Source organism: Taudactylus pleione, unplaced genomic scaffold (genome assembly GCF_031769625.1).
Source record: "Taudactylus pleione unplaced genomic scaffold, aTauple2 ptg000086l, whole genome shotgun sequence".
Classification (NCBI taxonomy): Eukaryota; Metazoa; Chordata; class Amphibia; order Anura; family Myobatrachidae; genus Taudactylus; species Taudactylus pleione.
Genome location: NW_028284488.1, coordinates 11,939,646 through 11,955,654, shown reverse-complemented (window position 1 = coordinate 11,955,654; position 16,009 = coordinate 11,939,646). Strand labels below are relative to the sequence as shown.

The following is a 16,009-nucleotide window of genomic DNA, read 5'->3' as shown; positions in this document are numbered from 1 at the left end:
GGATCTGGCTCTCCCCTGGTTTTGGATCTGAATCTGGTTTTGGATTTTTTTCCTTGGTGTTTTGTTTTTAGGTTTTGGTTCTGTATTTTTTCCAAAAAATTATATAAACAGCTAAAACCACATAATTTGGGCCTGTTTTTGTTCCTACAGTATTATTAACCTTAATAACAATCAATTTCTAGGCATTTTGAACCACCTCACAATATTGATTTCACTATTTTTCACCAATATAGGCAAAGGCTGCAGCGAGCTGGCTGGCTAAAGTAAGCAACAGAGCAGCAGCACAAACGCACGGCAGTTTAAAAAAATATCGGACATCTATGAAACATTGCCACACAGCAGTGGCAGACAGGATGGCAGTTTAATAAAACTATAATAATGTAAGTCCGCAATGCCCCAAATTGTGCCAAATGTAAAGGAAAGAGGTGCAAGATGGAATTGTCCCTCCCACTCTTATGTAGGGTATTAAAAAGGACATGCACAGTTTAACAAACCAAGCACTTTAGCCACTAGGACTGACACTTTCGTGGCTGAACTCCTTGGTTTGTTTGGGCCCCCACAAAACATTTTTTGGAAGGAATACCTTCAATTATTAAGGAGGAGGTTGATGATGAGGGTGTTGGTAGTGGAGATTGCATTTTATGGTCCAAACTGCTGGTAGCCGATACTGGACTGCTTGTTATTAATTTACAAATTATAATTTTATTAAACAAATTGCATTAACTCGCTGCAAATGATGTAACAGGGAGGAGGTGCCTAGATGGTTAACGTCCCTTCCTCTGCTAACTTTGGCTTTACAAATGGAACCGATGCCTTCACAACTGTTGTCAGAATTTAGATTAAAATAATTCCACACCCAAGACGTTGCTTTTCTGGCTTTCTTTTTATCATTAGCATGACTGCTGCCACTGGTGGCTGATTTACGCAAACCACATCCTTATCATCAACATCCACATTAGCGTCATATAGAACACAAATTTCCCCCTCATCCTCCTTTTGCACTTCCTCCACACTATCATCCTCATCTTTTAGGAATGGGTATGATATACCGCCGGCCGCATGGCGGTTCGATTCCCGTCAGCGGCAGCCCGACAGGAGCAGAGTTAGAAGCAGCGGAAGCCCGACAGCGCTGGAAATCCCGATCGTGGATAGGTAAGTATACACTAACCTAACCCCCCTAACCCTAACTTCCCCCCCAAGTGCCTAACCCTAATCCCCCCTCTAAGTGCCTAACCACCCCCTTCCCCGCTGCCTAAACCCAAGTCCCCCGGGGGGGTGCCTAACCCTAAGTCCCCCCCGGGGGTGCCTAACCCTAACCCTCCCTCCCCCTAGCCTAACCCTTCCGGGGGGGTGCCTAACCCTAAGTCCCCCCCGGGAGCCCTAAACCTAACCCTCCCCCCCCCCCCGCAGCTGTCCGCTCGCGGCGCCCGGCATCGGGGAAATGCGCGCGTCTACATCTAGACGCCCGGCATTTCACCCATGCCAGGATAAGACAGTCGGGAAGCCGGCTGCGGTATTTAGGCAGTCGGCTTCCCGATTGCTTCCCATTTTTTATTATTTCACAATCTAATACTAGCACAGCCGTCACGGCGTCAGTGATCCGCTGTGAAACTGGGTGACAGCTGTTATACTTACTTCCTCCATCGAAGGACTGTTTAATAGTCAATTGTTTCTTTAAATTACTTCCGATCACGAATGAGGATGTTGATAATGATGCAGGTGTTGGTGTTGAAGATCGAAGGCGCTTGGATCCCAGAGAGGGAGCAGATAGGTGACACTGGACTTGTTACGTTTTAAGTTTTGGAACTTGGCGACATACACTTTGATATTTGATGAATGCGCTCCAAGTGACGTAACAAGGAGGAGGTTCCTAGGTGGTTTAGGTCCCTCCCTCTACTCACTCTTGCTTTGCAATGGTTACATATGGCTTCACAACTGTTGTCCGGATTGGGGTGGAAATAATTCCACACGTGACAACAATGGGCTTTGGCTTTTTCAATTCATGGGTAACAGTTGTTGCCTTACTTACACAAAACATCCTCGGCATCAACATCTTCATCATCCTTGCAAGATGTTGACTGCCCTTCCCCACATTTACAGAGGGCACACAAATGTTTGAACTTGGAGGACCCTCCAGTACACTAGTATTTAGGTCTGGCTCACACATGGCAACCGCGGACACACTTGCACTCTCCTTGGGCATTTGTGATTTCGATTTCTCAGGGCATACAGTTGTTTTTCCAAAGGGCTATCAGAATCAGAACCAGCAGTCTTCATAAAGAAAGGCCAAGGCCTTATCCTTTCCTTGCCACTTCGTGTAGTGAATGGCATTTTGCCAATTTTTTGTTCATCTAAAGGCAACTTTCCTTTAAATTTTTTTTTTCTTAACTTCAGTAAAAGTAGCTTTACCATATCGATGGTGTGACTTAAGCCCTGGGGCATGAGCCTTCATAGAGAACGAGGAAGTTGATGGCCTTGCACTGCTGGCGGCAGCTACATGTGGTACTTGGCCTTGCTCTCCTGTCATGTGACAGCCCTCCATATTTTCTGCGGTCTTGAAGCAGTGCCATAAGCACCAATAGTGTAGCCAAGGTGCGGTTACAAAATTCACAGACGTGCAGTCGTGCACACACAGAAAAAAAATTGACAAAAAAAAAATACACTTTTTTTTTGCCGGTCCACAACTTGGGCCCAGAGCACAGATTATGACGACTAGAGTCAGGCAACACTAGGTTGTGTTGCAGACTTGCTCGATCTTGTGCGGCTAAGTCTAACACGCACACAGACACACAGAAAATTATTTGAAAAATAATACAATATGTTTTTATTTTTTTTCCAGCTCCAGAACCTGAGCCCAGAGCACAGATTGATGACGACTGGAGTCGGGCAGCACTAGGTTGCACACAGAAATATATATTACACAAAAAAATATATTTAAATTTTTTGGGGGGGGTCCAGAACTTGGGCCCAAATGGACAGCAGACAGCACAGTGACAGCAGTAACACCAGCCCTGATGGATCAGCAACAGCCCAGATGGACACAGCAGACAGCACAACAACACCAGCCCAGAATGGATCAGCACCAGCCCAGGACACAGCAGACAGAACAGCACATCACCTCTCCCTAGCCCTACACTACACTACCCACCCTGATCAGTCTCCACAGCCGGAGTGAAATGGCGCCCGCCGCGTCAATATATATATATTATATATACGAAAGCTCACGAGCCGCGAGATTCCATCTCTATGGTTTTGCCTAGATGAGAGATCAGAGTAAGGCAGGAACATCCGAGCCGGCTTGGATCAGACTCGGATCTACAAAATTCAGGTGGGTTCGGATCTCTGAAAACCGAACCCGCTCATCTCTACTTAAGAATGAACTTAAACCAATAGGTAGGTAAGTAGACAGCCAGAAAATAGTGATGCAAAGTCGTCAGAAATCAGTATTGTGTTTGAAATGCAAACTGCCCCTCAGAAGTGAGATGACCAAAGAAAGTGGCCCTCCTTCCACTGCAGCATTTCCGAGGATGATAATGAGAGATTTTACTACTGAAGGTGGAGGGAACAGCAAGAAGTTTGTGAAGAGAAGGGTGCCTAAACACAGAATAAAAAAAAAAAGTATTTAACTTCCACACAACTTGCTGGATCTGCAGGGAACGTTATGCAGCACTCTGGTTCCATGTTGTGAGGCTCCTCACCCAAGAACTCCCCATTTGGTAAGTGCAGCAGAGAGGAGTACAAAGTGCCTGTTGGAGCAAGAAGGGGCCTCAGCGGACGTGAGTAATAGGCAGTGAAAGGTAAACAAATGTACGCTTTGTATTTTATTAATGGATCTCCAAAGAAAGTTAGCTATTTATGTAGTTAGAGAGGCAGTGTGAAATAAAAGCTTGATTTTACTTTCTCCAAACAAACAGCTTAAATATGGTCATTTTAATAATCAAGTCTAGGCAAATATAAGCTCAAAATAAAAATATTAAAAGTTCTTAAAACCACACTGCATGAATTGCTACATGAGATTTCCTTTAGGTTTATCTCCACGTTGTATTGGATATTGTTGCTATAAAACAAGGGTAGTACCTGAAATGAGTAAACATGGAGCGGAGTCACTTTTAAAGAAACATTGCAGTGCATGATTGATGGGAACACATGAATTCATACACAGCAGCAGGTCTTCTATTAGGGGATGTAGTTATGAGACCGGCAACCGCGGAGACTGTAGATAAGTGGAAAACAGGTGACGTTTATGTAGATGTGTCGGGAATAACAGCCCCTTCATGTGTGTGTCATGGCGATGGGGCTGTGATCCCCGAAACGTTGAAATAAACGCCACAGTTTTTTCACTTATCTGCAGTTTCCGAGTGCTGCTTCATTTATCTATATCTATCTCAATACAGACACATAATATAGACACACATAATACAGACACACATAATACGGGAAGCAGTCGGGAAGCTGACGGACGGAATACCGACCATCGGCTTTCCGACTGCCTAATCCCGGCAAGGGGTTAAATGACAGGCGTTAAATGACGCCTGTCATTTTACCTACGCCCGGAGCCCAACACCCGGCTTACCGATCGAAGGTAAGCCGGGCGCCATCAGCCGTGGGGGGTTAGGTTCAGGGTTCGGCTAGGGGAAGGGTGGGTTACAGTTATGAGGTTACGGTTAGGCACCCCCCCCCCGGGGGACTTAGGTTTAGGCAGCTGGGAAGGGGGGTGTTAGGGGGTAGAATTAGGTTAGAGAATACTTACCTTGGACGATCAGGATTTTCACTGCTGCCGGGATGCCGCTGTCGGGGTGTGAACCGCCGGCCATACCGAATCACATAATACAGACACCCATCACTTGGACACCACAGAGGTGAAGTCCAAGAGAGATGACACTAGTCCACCTTGACTAAACACATTGGGTGATTGTTGCAGCATTCAGATAAGCGATTTTCTCTAAAACAATGTACGAATAATCATGTCAGTGGTGTTCTGTTCATTTCTTGGATTATCCTGTGTTTGTGTTTTATGTTCTATGAAGTCGCAATAAAACATACATTTACTGTGGGGAGCTCGTGTGGAATCAGTTTTCTAAAGATCAAATAAGATATTTTTGGTACGGGTCCACCTATATTCCTTTGATACACAGTAGTGTAATTCACACATAATTGCGCTAGAATGCACCCATGTCCTTTTATTTAATTTCAGACTTCTTGGTGTTCATCTGGATGAGGAGCTTGGCCGCCCAATACGAGTGGATTTTCCTTTTTACTGTTGACATCCAGAATAGGTCGACCCCCTCAACGTAGACCTTTTTATTATCAATAGGCAGTTATCCGTGAAAAAATATGTAATGCTATCCGTATCGAAGCGTCTCAGTTGCCCCAAGCATCTCGTTCCCTATGGCGTAAAGACACTAGGTATATCTGTAGGTCCTCTAAGTCAGAATATATGTTATTAATATGTGCATCATCAGGTAAGAAGAATTACAGGCACATAAAACATCTCTTTAGTACAATTTCACTTCTGATAAAATATTTGGTCTTTTTAATCTGACACACATCACTACTTCAGTACGTTGTACAGTAGTTCTCTCTTACCTTGAGATCAAAGCTACAAAGGCTGAAAGAGTCATCCTCTTTTTCCTTGCGCTTCCTTTTCTATAAATAAAAAAACATAAGTAGTGCATACTACATGCCATTTATATAGAAACTGGCAGTTCCCTAAATTGACCAATGCTAAACTGCAAAAATCCCCCCCTTTAAGTTTTTCTGATGAACTAAAACAAAAAAAGGCATCTCATTATTCCTTAATGCAGGGTTTCCCAAACAAGGCACCCTAACAGTACAGGTTTTAAGGATATCAATGCTCGTGCACACATGGCATAATCAAACTGAAAGAGGTACTAATTAAGTCACCTGTTTTTAAACATGAATACCCTTAAAATCTGTGTGTATAATATATATATTTAGATTGGCTGCCCACTAGAGAGACCTCCTATAGCGGCTGACCACACCTCATAAGTATGGGTCCTATCAGTGCATTCCCTTCATGCCCCAGTCTGACACAGGACATCTCATTCAACCAGTGTACTGTGAATCTACATGTGTATATATCATTGTTTCTGCAGGAGTTTCTCGATATATTCTGGTCAGTGCAAACATTTAAAGTGCGTCCTTAACATTTGTTCTGCTTGAATTATCTGTAAATCTAGGTATATACTTAGCGTTCCTGCTAAACTGTTTTAGCAGCGCGCAGCGCTCTGCCAGATTTCAAAAGGGCAGAATGCGCCCAGCCCCTTTTGAAGGCGCCCCGCTAATACAGCCTACGGGTGCCATCCCTACCCACGGGCCACAGTGTCCTGCGGGTGGAGAAATCTGCGGTGTAGCGATGACCGCCTGTGAATAGAAGCCCTGCGCATGTGCCCGTCCTCTATTCACAAAGAACGGAGAGCTTGGGGGAGCCCAGCATTTCCGTGAGTGCCAGGCATGCCCCTGAGAGTGATTTTGGGCACGCGCCAAAGTGCCTTTTCTCTAGGTCTCGCGCCAGGCCTAGAGTGACCACTAGAGATTGTAAATAAATAAACACACATATTATACATACATACATACATACACACACACACACACAGGAGGGAGGAAAAGGTGCATTGCTTTTAGTTTTCAACAGACCCGGCTCCTGACATTATTATTACCAGTTATTTATATAGCGCACACATATTCAGCAACGCTTTACAGAGAATATTTGGCCATTAGCATCAGTCCCTGCCCCAGTGGAGCTAACAATCTATATTCCCTATCACATGCACACACACACATACACACTAGGGTTAATTTGTGTTAGAAGCCAATTAACCTACCAGTATATTTTTGGAGTGTGGGAGGAAACCGGAGTACCCGAAGGAAACCCACGCAAGCACAGGGAGAATATACAAACGCCACACAGGTAGGACCGTGGTGGGAATCAAACCCATGACCTCAGTGCTGTGAGGCAGTAATGCTAACCATTACACTGTCTGTGCTGCCCGACATGTTCTGTCATTGCGGCCGCACAGGGGCATCGTGTTCGGCTGAATAAAATTCCCGCCCTCCACCCACCTGCTGTAGGTATAATTAAATGGTCAGGGTGGAGGATGCAGGGAAGGAGCGGGCGGAGGGAAAGCATGGGATGGTGATGGGTGCAGAGACACCTAGCACCGGCCCTGGTCTTGAGGAATTAGGGGAGATTTTTATGGGTGCAATTTCAGTTTAGCCATTTCCTTGAAAGTGATTCTCCCTAACCTTTGAGCTCTGCTTCATACAATCTGAAAATAATTACTATTCAACATGTTACCTACCCAAGTTACTTTTCCAAGACTGGAGTCACACTCCATGCAGCATAATTGCTGCTTGAGGGACTGAGTTAATATACTAGTGGGGACTAAAATTTAAAGCCGATATCTGCATCAGCATTTAAAATGAGTGGATTACATCTTGAATACTTAATTGAAAAATAACTCAAGGTTTATTGCATTATTCTCCTTTTTAGCTAAAAATTAAGATACCCATCAACCATATAAAAATAAAAAAGTGATCTATGTTATTGCGAATGGAAAGGGTGGAGGATTTTCTCCAAAAGGAAGTGTACAGAACTTGCTTGACACATGGGAAAGCTTTATTGATATATTATCCCCTCATATTAAAGCTCAAATTCATAAGTGTTTTCATTCCACAACATGGTTTGAAACCCGGTTGCTTCTTGGGGACGATCCAATTTCTCTCTCTTGATAACACTGGCCATTCTCGGGATCTCCCGCTCACGCCTACCTGACCTTTTTCCACTATTTGTAGTGTCTTTATCATTGTTTACAGTTTTATAAATATTTTTTTCGCATAATTGCTATCCATACTGGTTTATACATCTTGTTTATTATATCAATTGTTTACGATTGTTGCAACTCTGATGGCATTACTATTTAGCTGCAGCTTTGCCATGATACAGGTCTGATGTGATGGTACAATGCTTGTACTGTTAGGGCTCAAACCAATTAGCCGCGGTTATCTCGCAGATGCTTTAAGTCAGCCCGAACTCACACAAAAGTGCAAATTTGTGTGAATTCAAGCTTGGAGCAGACCGCGTGTTCAGGTGCCGTTGCAGGAGTTTTAACGGCGTGGCAATTGCAACTCACACCCTTCGCAGACAATTAGACTGACCCCTATATCTTTTTATCATATGTATGGTTTATGTATTTTTGAGATGATGCTTCAAATAAAGGGAGCAATTCAATTGCTTTATAAGGTGCCTAAACTAATGGGTACCCGAAGGAGCAATTAAATTTTTGCTCCGTTCGGGCACACATAGCAACAGTTAGACAAGTTTCTCCTCGCAATCTCCTGAGGTAACTAGCAGAAATGTGCAAGTAGCCTGCATTTTGGGCACCCAAAGTAGAACTTTAGGTGGGGTTAGTCGCCATACACAGCTAAACCCTGTGCTTTTGGGCATGCACATGCGGCACGGGCGTCCAAACGAAGCAACAGTTGAATTGCTTCATTGGGCATCCAAAGATGGTTAAAAAATATAGTGATCGCTCCAATCAACCATTAAATTTTACAGTGGAAAAATGTTATACACAACTTTTATATATATCAGGACGACTGGTTTACCGATAGTATTTATTCCTTCCAACGTTTCGAGCCACTGCTCGTCATCAAGGATCCCTGATGACGAACAGTGGCTCGAAACGTTGGAAGGAATACATACTAACCTTTACGATCAGTAAACCAGTCGTTCTGAGTGCCACCATTATTACCCTTCATTGTATAGAGACGCTGTCTCAAGGAGAGCACCAACGCAAGTATTACTTTGAAAACTTCAGAGTGCCGGGGATTGAGTGACACACACAGTACCATTCGAAAGTTTGGACACCTTCTCATTCAATGGTTTTTGTTTATTTAAATTATTTTCAACATAGTAGATTAATACTCAAGACATCAAAACTGTGAAAGAACACATACGGAATTAGGTTGTAAACAAAAAAAAAAGTGTTAAACAAATCAGAGTGTGTTTTATATTTTAGATTCCTCAAAGTAGCCCGCTTTTGCTTTGATGACAGCTTTGCACACTCTTGCCATTCTCTCAGTCAGCTTCATGAGGTAGTCTCCTGGAATGGTTTTGAATTAACAGGTGTGCCTTGTCAAGAGTCAATCCGCGGAATTAAGACCCCCATACATCAGCAACTAAATTAAGGCCCCCATACATCAGCAACTGATTGCAGCAATCTTGCAACTTGCAATCGATTGTGTATAAAATCTTTCCCTTTTTCAATCGATTGCAGAATTGCCACAATCGATTGAAAAAGGGAAAGATTTTATACACAATCGATTGTGGCAATTCTGCAATCTGCAATTGATTGTGTATAAAAATATTTCCCTTTTTCAATCAATTGCAAATTGCACGATTGCTGCAATCAATTGCTGATGTATGGGGGCCTCAACTTGCCTTCTTAATGAGTTTGAGACCATCTGTTGTGTTGTGCAGAGGTAGGGTTAGTACACAGTGGACACCACTATTTGACTACTGTTGTAATCCATATTATGGCACCAACCACTCAACTCAGTAAAGGGAAATGACAGTCTATCATTACTTTAAGACATGAAGGTCAGTCGATGCGGAAAATTTTAAGAAATTTGAATGTATTCAAGTGCAGTTGCAAAAACCATCAAACGCTATGATGAAACTGGCTCTCATGAGGACCGCCCCAGGAAAGGACGACCAAGAGTTACCTCTGCTGCAGAGGATAAGTTCATTAGAGTTACCAGCCTCAGTAACCGCTACTTAACAGCACCTCAGATTATAGACCACAAAGTCTTCACAGAGTTCAAGTAGCAGACAAATCTCAACATCAACTGTTCAGAGGAGACTGCGTGAATCAAGCCTTCATGGTCATATTGCTGCGAAGAAGCCACTATTGAGGATGAACAAAAAGAAGAGGAGAAGTGTTTGGGCGAAGAAACACAAGGAATGGACATTAGACCAGTGGAAATCTGTACTTTGGTCTGATGAGTCCAAATTTGAGATTTTCGGTTCCAACCGCCGTGTCTTTGTGAGACGCAGAGAAGCGAATGGTTTCTGCATGTGTGGTTCCCACTGTGAAGCATGGAGGAGGTGGTGTGATGGTGCTTTGCTGGTGAATTCAAAATCCAAGGCAAACTTAACCACCATGGCTACCACAGCATTCTGCAGCACCATGCCATCCCATCTGGTTTGCACTTACTGGGACCATCATTTGTTTTTCAACAAGACAATGACCCCAAAACACACCTCCAGGCTATGTAAGGGCTACTTGACCAAAAGGGAAAGTGATGGAGTGCTGCGTCAGATGACCTGGCCTCCACAATCACCTGACCTAAACCCAATTGAGCTGGTTTGGGATGAGTTGGACCGCAGAGTGAAGGAAAAGCACCTCTGGGAACTCCGTCAAGACTGTTGGAAAACCATTCCAGGAGACTACCTCATGAAGCTAATTGAGAGAAAACCAAGAGTGTGCAAAGCGGTCAGCCAAGCAAAAGGGGGCTACTTTGAGGAACCTAAAATATAAAAAACATATTTTGATTTGTTTAACACTATTTTGTTTTACACAAAATATGGTAGTTGCTCAATCAGCTTAATAATATACTACAGGTGCTTGTAAAGGGCGGGGTTTACACTGAACACAGAAAAAAGAAAATTGCCCCCCAGCACACTGCAGATAAATCAAAAATACTTGAATCCTACATGATAATAGAAATTCAGAGGTAATAGTTTACATACATTTGCAAATATATGAATAAGCGCTGGGCCGACGTCAAGGCTCCTCTATACCAGCGTCCCTAACATTAAGGGGTTCACATCCGAGAAGCAAGGCACCCCAAAAAATTCCAGCCAAGGACCATCCCCAGGGCATCACACGAAAAGGGGAAAAAAGGTGATAGTGAAGTGTAAAAGAATAGATGTGTAAAGATAAATCAAAAAGTGTTAATGAAATGGAAAAGAATTAAAATGACATAAATAATATGCAAACGAATAGAGAAGTGAAAAAATATTCTATGTGAATTAAGTGGTGATGCCATGAGCAAGGTCCAGCCAGAACAACCCCGGGGGCCCCACTCCCAAACGCTCACCCCAAAATAATTATTGCTACATTATAGTAGCACCCACTCTGGGTCATATAATTACAAATTGATGTACTGCATGATAACAGTAGAAGTTTGCCAATCAACACTCTCTGCAGCCAACCAAAAGGTGATTCAAGGTAGCTATTTTAAAGAGGGTGAAGATTTAGTCGTACAGTCTCAGTATATATTTTCCCAGCTCTCCTCTCCCTGACGTCTGTATGGGCACTGCTGGTCCGAAATGCTGCCGTTATCTTGCTATTGCAAAGGTGTAAAATCCCTTTCTCCGTATGGTTGCAGGGGGATAGATGTTGTCTGTGTGTGCTCTCACCTCACACAGTAGGTTCCCATTCTCACTGCAGAGCCACGGCTTGGGACAGGAGACAATGTTGCAATCCGGATATGTGAGAATATCAAATCCCTAACGCGTTTCCCCGTCACGTGACAGCTTCTTCAAGAGGGTGGTATAATAGGATCTCTATTGGGGCATCTTATATACCCCATCTAGTTAGTCGTAAACCAATAGGATCACTGATAAGTTAATTGAAACAGGTGTATCCTGGAGTCATTCTTCCATTGGTGTTTTAACACTTCATTTGCATTGTAATGATAAATTCAGAATTAAAATAAACAACTTGCTGTTCAGTGTTTACAATACATAATATATATCGCTTATACAAGGTTGATTAAAAAACATTACATTAATTATATTCCTAAAGACAGAGACGGGTCACTTCTGTGAGAAACTGTTAAATACTCCAAATAGAACTAAAAAACAGGATTTTGGTACTTACCGATAAATCCCTTTCTCCGATTCCACAGGGGACACTGCAGTTCAAGACAGTGGGTATAGACGGTGGTAGAGCAGAGCCTGGCACTTTAAATAATTTAGAAGTGTGACTGGCTCCTCCCCCTCTATGCCCCATCAGCCCCAGTTTAAGAACTGAGCCCGAGAGGAGACGGAGGACAACAGAAAAACGAGAAGGAGAAGACCACAGAACGGAACAAGACCGACTGAAGGAGAACAAAGGAACCCATTGCAGGGAACCCATGCAGTCACAAGACCATTGAAGGAACCAAACAAAACAGCAGATACGCAGCGCTGGGTGGGCGTCCAGTGTCCCCTGTGGAATCGGAGAAAGGGGTTTATTGGTAAGTACCAAAATCCTGTTTTCTCCTTCATCCACTAGGGGACACTGGAGTTCAAGACAGTGGGGACGTCCCAAAGCCAACCTCCTGGGTGGGAAGCGCGGAGAACTTGCTGACCCCTCGGCCAATCCGAAACAGGGACCGCCAAGAACCTTAGGTCCAGCGGAAGCTGAGGATTAAGTGTCGTAGAGCACAGGAGACAAAAACACCACTCCTCGCTAAACAGTCATGGAAACTTCCACAACGTACAGGTTAAGTCAAAAGGAACAGAACGGCTGGCGATAGAACAAAGACAGTTGAGAAATGTCAGAAACAGTAATCTCAACTGAAAATAGACCAAAAACGGACCATTGGTAGCAGAGAGCCCCAACAAGAATCCATAGAAGGGCCGAAAACGAGAACAAACTCGAGAAACCGTACTAGAGGCTAAACAGGAAGCTGCAACAGGTGCAGACAGCAGAATTCCAGCAGAGCTGGACATAATCGTGTATACAGAAGTATAACAATATCAATATACAGATATAGAGCTAATCCTGTCCACAGACTCCTAATAGAGAATGCAGGGAGTCAAAAGACTAGACCGAACAGTCGCCCTGAACCATCCTTGAGGTCCAACTACAACAAAGTTGTGAACCAGCGGAAGGGTTAGGCCATAGAAGTCTCCAATGAGTGGAGTTCCCACTGGGCATGAGACATAGGCGAAATAGAGAGGATTGAGACTACAATACCCTTCAGAGGGTCAGACAGCAGTACATCCCATTCTGAAAACAGGGATAAAACAGCAACTGAAACACTGCCGTAAAAAGAAAACAACAGACAACTTCCAACATGATGGAAGTGCGTAGTCAGGACCAACTGCTGGCTCGAACCTTAGCAGTAAAAGAGCACGAATGCAACAGTCAACCAGGGAGAGCTACCAATATAGGGAAGCATCCCATCAGCAAGGCTACAGCACTAGGACAACCATGAAGATACTTGTCAGGTACCTGTCAGAGTGATCAAATATCAACAGATATTGAACAGGAAACCCAACCAGGCCCCCAGTGTGGAACATAGTGACTGCTACACTTGTATGCAACATGTGCACTAGCCCGTAGGTGCGCTTCAGTCCCTAACTTAGATTCTAGTAGAATAGTGTCACTGATCCAATGATGTAACTATGCACCCACACACCAGGAAAACTCTAAAGTGTAGAGCCAACTGATTAAAAGAGTGGATGGCTGCTAGGACAGCAGCTAGGGTGCGTAAGGGAGAATAACACTATGTATGTCAGGTTGCATGAAATAGGAGCATCTTCCTAGGCATTAGTGAGGTAAGCTCTTACCTGTGAGCGACCAGAAGACCTCTGGTCGCTATGTAGAATGTCACTGACCTTTTTCACCACACAGCGACCCGCCACGTTAGGAATAGAGAGTAGCTTCAGTGGGCTAAAACCAATGCTCTACAGCACGGACAGCCGTCTGGAGATGTGCAGTATAAAATACTGTGGAAACTAGCAAAATGTTAGTGGAGACAAGGTCGTAGAACAGGACTCTATCTTGAGCCTGTTCCATAAGGGATGTGTATCTGTATAGCAGTGTTAGATTATACATATACCCCTAAAACGGTCTGCTAGTGTAAGTACCCTTACATAAATATTTATAATGGTGAAGTCCGTATTATGCCCACCAATCTAATACAACCCTGGCCTGACCCTGCCTATATCGGAGGGTGTCCCTAGGCCTTCATGATATGAATTGTACATAAGGGCCCCTTAGAGACTAAGTTTAATGAGATATGCGACAATAATATGGAGTACCGGAATAGATACTGAGAAGGGTACCTGTACTTAGACATAGAACGCGTTTGTCATCCCAAGTATTCATACAAGGAACGGGACATGCAAAAAAAAATAAAAAATGATGCAATCTTACAGTTCCGCGCTTGTCCAATATAGATGAGAACTCCAGAAGTTTTCTTATCAGTCCATATACATAAGGGACATACAAGAAAGCCCCGGGACATGTCAGGGTCCATACTAGAAGCAATGCCATAGGGAATTGTGACTATCACTATGTAAGCTGCAACACATCACCCTAGTTTATAGAGCCACCATATAATATTAATATGTATGAATACTACCTACAGCTTCTGGTATCCCATGCGGCTTCCCATGTGTGGAATAATAAGTAAACCTAATGATTGTAGAAGTATAGGCATCCTACACATATACATAAATATATATATGTATATATATACACACACACGCACACAACCCAATCCTCAGGGAGAGAGAGTGTAAAGCGGAGTTAGGAACCAACTACCGCCTCAGGCGAGTCCAGCCTCCAATCGCAGCCTCCTATCAATATGCTAGGTACTAGACAGACTGATGAGAACAAATCCTACCCCTGCTATTACGCAAGGATAAGAAGCGATATCCACATATAGATACGCGTACCTACATACAAATTTAGTAGGTGACGATAACTTTTAAAATTAGAACATGAGCAATAATTAAAGCCATGGAACACTCCAGCATGTATATGTTATACAGCAGGGCTAGTATAAAATACAATATAAATACATAGACTGCTCATGTGCCGCGTGTGGCCGTCATTTTGCTACAGCGTAGGGGCCGGATATTCTAGCAGCGTGTTGTCCCAGACTGGTTACGATCTTAGGACCCTTCTGTTACTGGTGTACTCGCCTTATCAGGTGATCCATCTTAGCGCCAGATGAACCTGTTTATTGAAGTGGGAATCAAAAAGAAAACCTCAGTACTGCGAGGCAGCAATGCCAACAACCACACCAGCCGTGCGTCATTAACCTCTTCCTGTATGTGCTGCCAAAGGGAACACATGAGATATAAATAGATGCACATATGCATACCTTCTCTGGTAAGCATAGAAAACTGGTGAGAGGTTTTAAGACCAGCCTATAATGTAGTATATTTGCTGCCACATATATGCATGGGAAGAAACTGCCCCTCAGTAAGGCGAGCCAATGTGAGGCATAAGCCTGGGGATGAGACGCAAAAATGTACTAACCCTGGGTGAAGGGTATGCTATAACCTAAAGTTCTGGCAGCAGCACCAGAACCGTGGAGCTAGTACACCATGAGGCTATGATACTTAACAGACTAAGATATTAGGCCATTAGATTAAGCTAGGCGCCTTGCGCTGGTACTTAAAGGCTATTAGCCTGTTATTATAGGGATGACAGTCACTCAGCACAGCTAGGAGCTACGGGACGCGGCGTCTCCTCCCGTGAGGAGAGCTGCTAATAGCCAAGGCATGCAGTGATATGATGGCAAAACCGCTGCTCTAAGTCCAGCCAGTCTGCTCTGGCGGTGGCTGGTGTCTCAGCTGCATATATTTAGCCCGCATGTTATGGTGGGCCGCATGGACAATGCATAGCAGGAGTACAGGGTGGGCGCAGAGCAACGCTTAGCACTGCCATCGCGCCACTCCCCATAATCAGTAACCCAGACACTGACCTCTATAAGCTGTGGTGGGTCTCTCTCAACAGCTCCCGCTAATGGTGGGCGTTCAGCGCGCCTACCCCAGCGCTACACATCCACTTTCCTTGCTGAGTGTAGGGAGGAGGACCCGGACCCAGCCGGTTTCAGCTGCGACGGGTCCCTTAATTGGCAGAAGAGGGAGAGCCCGACTACAGAAGGCGCCGCTTGATATGCAGGACGCGCCGGTAATAAGCTCCACCCCCGCTAGCCTTGGCGGATTTCAGCTGCGACGGGCCCCTTCTCTGGT

At 44.1% G+C, this 16,009-nt stretch overlaps 1 protein-coding gene across 1 annotated transcript in view; it reads right to left on the bottom strand.

Annotated features, from left to right (window-relative positions):
- NET1 (neuroepithelial cell transforming 1) overlaps window positions 1-16,009 on the bottom strand; it is a 77,027-nt gene that overhangs the window by 16,495 nt on the left and 44,523 nt on the right. Inside the window, exon 3 of the mRNA XM_088468702.1 lies at window positions 5,587-5,646. Coding sequence (XP_088324828.1) covers window positions 5,587-5,646 — 60 coding nt within the window. The remainder of the gene's footprint in view (window positions 1-5,586; window positions 5,647-16,009) is intronic.